Source organism: Leptopilina boulardi, unplaced genomic scaffold (genome assembly GCF_019393585.1).
Source record: "Leptopilina boulardi isolate dan_hultmark-lab unplaced genomic scaffold, ZJU_Lbou_2.1 LbouV2_305, whole genome shotgun sequence".
Lineage (NCBI taxonomy): Eukaryota > Metazoa > Arthropoda > Insecta > Hymenoptera > Figitidae > Leptopilina > Leptopilina boulardi.
The window spans coordinates 858,126-863,517 of NW_026137869.1; the positions used below are offsets into that span (position 1 = coordinate 858,126).

General features: G+C 23.3%; 1 protein-coding gene across 1 annotated transcript; it reads left to right on the plus strand.

Moving 5' to 3' along the window:
• Positions 1-498: 498 nt before the first annotated feature.
• On the plus strand, positions 499-4,824 carry LOC127283033 (uncharacterized). The gene is made up of 2 exons (XM_051307683.1): positions 499-849; positions 3,629-4,824. Exon 2 carries the CDS (start codon positions 3,666-3,668, stop codon positions 4,608-4,610), a length of 945 nt encoding a protein of 314 aa, XP_051163640.1. The 5' UTR covers positions 499-849; positions 3,629-3,665; the 3' UTR covers positions 4,611-4,824.
• Positions 4,825-5,392: the final 568 nt, after the last annotated feature.

Here is a 5,392-nt window from a genome sequence, read left to right on the forward strand (position 1 = left end):
AAAATTCTACTAATTATTAGTAACTTTTACTAACAATTAGTAAAATTTTACTAATTCAGAAGCAAAAAATGAGTCACTAATTTAAATTAGTAAACATTTTTACTAATTCAGAATTAGAGAGTAGTTTCAAATAAAAACATGTATAGCGGAAAATTTGAAATTTATTTACTATATCTAATACATAAATTATGAAAATTTTTCATATTTTTTTTTTATTTTAACAAATTGCAAAAAAGCCATAATCCCCACCACTCGTTGCCTAAGTTCTAGCTCAGCGTCGCTTCTGCTTTTTAGGCTCACAATTAGCCAAATTCCATTACCCTTACCACTTTTTTTTATTATTATCTACACTGAAGTGATTCATTTCTTTATCATTGAAAATTATAGTTATCTTTTCATTTACAAACGTTATGCTTCGCACTTGACTGAAGCCATTATAAAATAAAGTCAAAAATTAAAATTAAATATTAAAAAATAAATAAATAAAGAAGATATTAGAATATACAAAAATTAATCTGTACAACTATATATCCATATATTTCTATGTATAAGTGATTCTCTTTTCTCTCTTTAGTAACTGTATAGAATCACGCCATTGGTCCTCCAATTTGTTTATAGTAAAAAGCAGATAAGGTCCTATGAGACCACACGTTGACTTCGTCACGTTTAGTCACTCGCCCGCTCTCATTTAATAAAGATATACTTTTAAATTAGATATCGTCTACATTTATTTGAACATTCATTAGTTTATTATATCCTTTAGTTATTTCACTTTTATTATTATATTTCCAATAGAAGAAAACGTTAAATTTGCAATCGATAAGGATTTTTGCTGTCAGTTGTATTTATGTAAGTTTTCATTATTAATTAATTATTAATTATTATTAATTAACTATAATAATTTCCGTATTCATTCATTCATTCCGTCTGTCCACACTTGAAGTTAGTCGTATTTTGTTCCTTTTGTTTTTCTAAAATTTTGACAATTCTTGATTTCGTAATATTTTATGGTTAACGCGACGGATATTTTTATTCATCGTCATTAATTAAGTCATATACTAAGTGACAGTTTAAAGTAAAAAAAAAATATTGTTCATTGTGTGCAGCACCAGTATATTTCCTACTTGGTATTTATAGAAAAAAAAGTTTCAATTTTAATATAATTTTTATTATTATTTATAAATTTATTATATTATATATACATTTTTTTATATAATGATTACACAGGCCTACAAAATTTTGGATTTTGTCAGACCCAGAAACCGGAATAGTCATTTTCGATGTAATTTGTCACGCTGAATCCAAAAATGACATGGAAATTACTCTATCACGTCAGCATTTTGAGATATTCTAACCTAAAAGCTTGAAAAATGAAGTTTTTGGTAATATTTGACACTCTATAAAATCGATAAAAAAATTTTTTAATCATTGGTCAAAATTTTAAAAGAAAGTATTATATTTCTCCTTTCAAAATTTTCTAGGTTCGATCTGATCCAATTTCTTTTCTCTGAGATACAACCATTTAAGTTTTACATTACATGAACTAAAATCCCTTTCAAAAAGAAAAATAAATTGCAAAGTACTCATATCACTGAAACTTATTTCTCGGGGATTTTTGAGGTCGCTAATTACGAATCTGACGTCAGATTTTTGAATTTCAAAATGTCGGATCCTATATGGCGGACACTTTTTAAAAAATTTACCGAATTCGCTTGTCATTCATTACTTGGGGGTTTTTAGGGTCGCTGATTACGAATTGAATGTCAGATTTTTGAATCTGATATCACATTCGTAATTAGCGATATTAAAACCCCCTGAGTAACAATTTTCAGTGCCATGAGTACTTCGCAATTTATTTTTCCTTTTTAAAGGGATTTTAGTTCATGCAATGTAAAACGCAAATGGCTGTATCTCAGAGAAAAAAAATTGGATCAGATCAAGCCAAGAAAATTTTGAAAGGGGAAATATAATACTTTCTTTTGAAATTTGGACGAATGATTAAACAAAAATTTTGTCGATTTTATATACTATCAAATATTGCCAAAAACGGCATTTTTTACACTTTTAGTTTAGAATATCTCGAAATGCTGACGTGATAAAACAATTTGCTTATCATTTTTTGATGTAGCGTGATAAATTACATCGGAAATGACTATTCCGGTTTCTGGGTCTAAAATTAGAACATTTTAACTTATAATTATTATTTCTTTCATTATTTTTTCATTATTCATTATTATTTATTATACATTATTATTCATAAATTTATTATTATTAATTATTAAATTGTTATATTTTTTTATCTGTAAACAATATAAAAATAGTTTGATTTTTTAAAAAATTTTCAATTTGATTTTAATTTTTAATTTAAGTTTAAAGTTTAAAACATTACAAAGTTTTTTTTAGGTTTTATTTTTTCAAAATTTTTAAATATTTTTTAATTGATTAATACTTTTTAAAATATAATTAATAATTTTCAGTTAATTTAAATTTCTTTTTGATTACATAATTTTTTAATATTTATTAATTATCAATTAATTACATTTTTTGAAAAAAACATATAAATTTAAAATTTTCATTTGCAACGAAATATTTATAGAAAATACAAAAAAATATTTAGCAAAACTAATTTTTTGTAATTTCAAAGATTATAAAAAATCATCGAACATTGACTTTATCAAAAATATTTATTTCTAAAATTTTAATATTTATATTTTAAAATTTTTACTTAAAAATCTTATTTTTTTTACTATCAATTCACAAAAAAATGATCTTACTCGTTATATACATTCTGTCAATAAGAAAATCCATTCGTCAGTAATATCTTTTATCCCAACAATCTCTGCCTTTTCGTATACAGTATACATAAGTGACAAAGAATATTTTAATCATAATTGACACAACATAATTAATTTTTCTCGGCATTTCAAGTTATGTTAGCGATACTAGAATTGATTTATCAAAATTTACACCGCCAATTGTAACTATTGGTTTTAATTTATGTTTTTCTTATCATCACTTTTTCGATAGGTTTTTTCTTGGGTTTTCATTGTTGTTACCGTCAACAATCAAACTAATAGTTTTACAAGTTTATTAAATTTAAAAATTAACTTAGCTAAATTATTTTTGCTGTATTAACTAATTATAAGCTGGCTTAACTAAAAAATCACTATTTATATAACATCAAACTCATTTTTTTTCTGTGTATAAATAAATGATAACGTGAAAATTAGAAATATACCTATTATTAATTTATTAGAATTATTATTATTATTAATTATTAATATTATTATTATTATTATTATTTTAAAACAACCATTGCATTCAAAGTTGGACGCGCGTGTAATTTTGCTAGTATATTATATATAAAGGGCATGTCCCGTCAACTTAATAAATGAAATCAAAATTAAGTGTTGGCCATTTAGACAAATATCCGTTGGCATATATTTCATTTTTTTTTTTATTTAGAGGAAAAAGTAATTTGAACGATTTTTTAATTAAATAACAGCTTAGATTTTGATTAATAATAAAAAATAAACAATTTAATCTTATATAATACACTAATATGACTTTTTTAATTTCTAACGTAGTTTTAAATTTTAAATATTTTAATATAAAATATTTTTTTCAGAATTTTATACTACCGAAAGTACATATTATTGAGTGATATGGAATCCAATGTGGTGCAGCAAATTCTCACTAATGCTTCTGAGGACAATTCAAAAAAAAATTGTAATAAAAATGTTTACTTATTCATAATCCCTAGTCAAAAATTGATTAATTATAAAGAATATGAAACAACCTCAATTTTAAATGAAAATCCGGAAATTTCATTTACAATCAAATTTGAAAGAATTAGTACTAACTTGCGTGCTAATATAAGATTTGATAAAAAAATTTCAAATCAAGAATGTACAGTGACTATTTTCTATCTAAATTTTCAACGTAAAATTGAATTTTTCGAAACAATTAGTATAAACAATATTTTTCTTGACTCAACTTATTTTTTTACAAAAGAGTATAAATGTTACATATACGATAGAAATTATGTAGAAATGACTAACGACGGAAAATTTATTGATAATAATCTGTGGGTATGTTTAAAAATAGAAATAAACGATGTTTCAACGAGAAAACTAGATATTCATAAAAATGAAATATCTTTGAAATTTCTATCCCTTTATGAAGAAAAAATCTTGACTGATTTTAAAATAATTTGCAAAGATAAAGAATTTTGTGTTCATAAAGCAATTCTAATATGTCAATGCGATGTCTTTCGAGTCATGTTTGAACATTCAATGAAAGAATCTCAAGAAAACACAGTTATTATTAATGATTTTGAACCAGTCATTGTTGAATTAATGATTCGTTATTTTTACTCCGGTGAAATTAGAACAGATTTATCTGTAGACGAACTAAAGAAGCTCTTTCTAATTGCAAATAAATATAATTTAAATATTTTAAAAAAGATTTGCTTCAAAGAGATATGTAAATTCATAAAAGATTCAAATGAAGCTGTTGATATTCTATTATTTTTTGGATATCACAATTACACCGAATGTAAAGAAGAAATGGTTCAATTTATAAAAAATAATTTAAGCCTTTTTTGGTAAAACCAAGAAATTAATTATTTTTAAAGTTCTTAAAGATTTACAGAACTTCAAACTAACTGTAAATTTTTGTAATAACTTAAAATATTTGTAATGTACTTTAAATGTAGGCAAAATATTTGTATTTCAGATCGTTTATCGTTTATCGTTTATCGTTTATCGTTTATCGTTTATCATTGTCAATGTGAATATTTAATCAATAAAACTGTTATATTTCATAAAATTCAGAATTTTTTTTTAAAAAAATCACTTTCCATTATTTAAAAATTTCAACATAGTTGCAAAAGAACAATTAAATTAGATTTAATAACAAAAACCATAGAATAAATAGTTCTTTAACTTTAAAATACACAATTTTGTAAAATTTTCATATTCTTCAATTTTACAATATAAGGAATAAATTAGTTTACATCAATAATATATGAAACGAAAAATAAATTAAAAATAAATTTTTCATTTCATTCATTATATTAGTCAAAATAAATTGTCCCTAGTTTGGAAGTTTTTGTTAATTATAGAATATAATTTTTGCTCTTTATTACAATAATAACAAACAATGACAGAATACAATTTATGACCGCAAAAGCAAAAAAGAAATATAATGTAATTACGAATGAAGTTTACTGCCTTTAGCAAGAACTATATAAGCATTCTCTTGTCGATAACGCAAGAGTGTACAACTAAAGTTAATTTACCGATGTGCACATCACTTTTACTGATAATAATAGATAAAATAGCAAAATATCTTTTCTCACGACGTTTTTTTTTTTTTTAATCACCTAAAC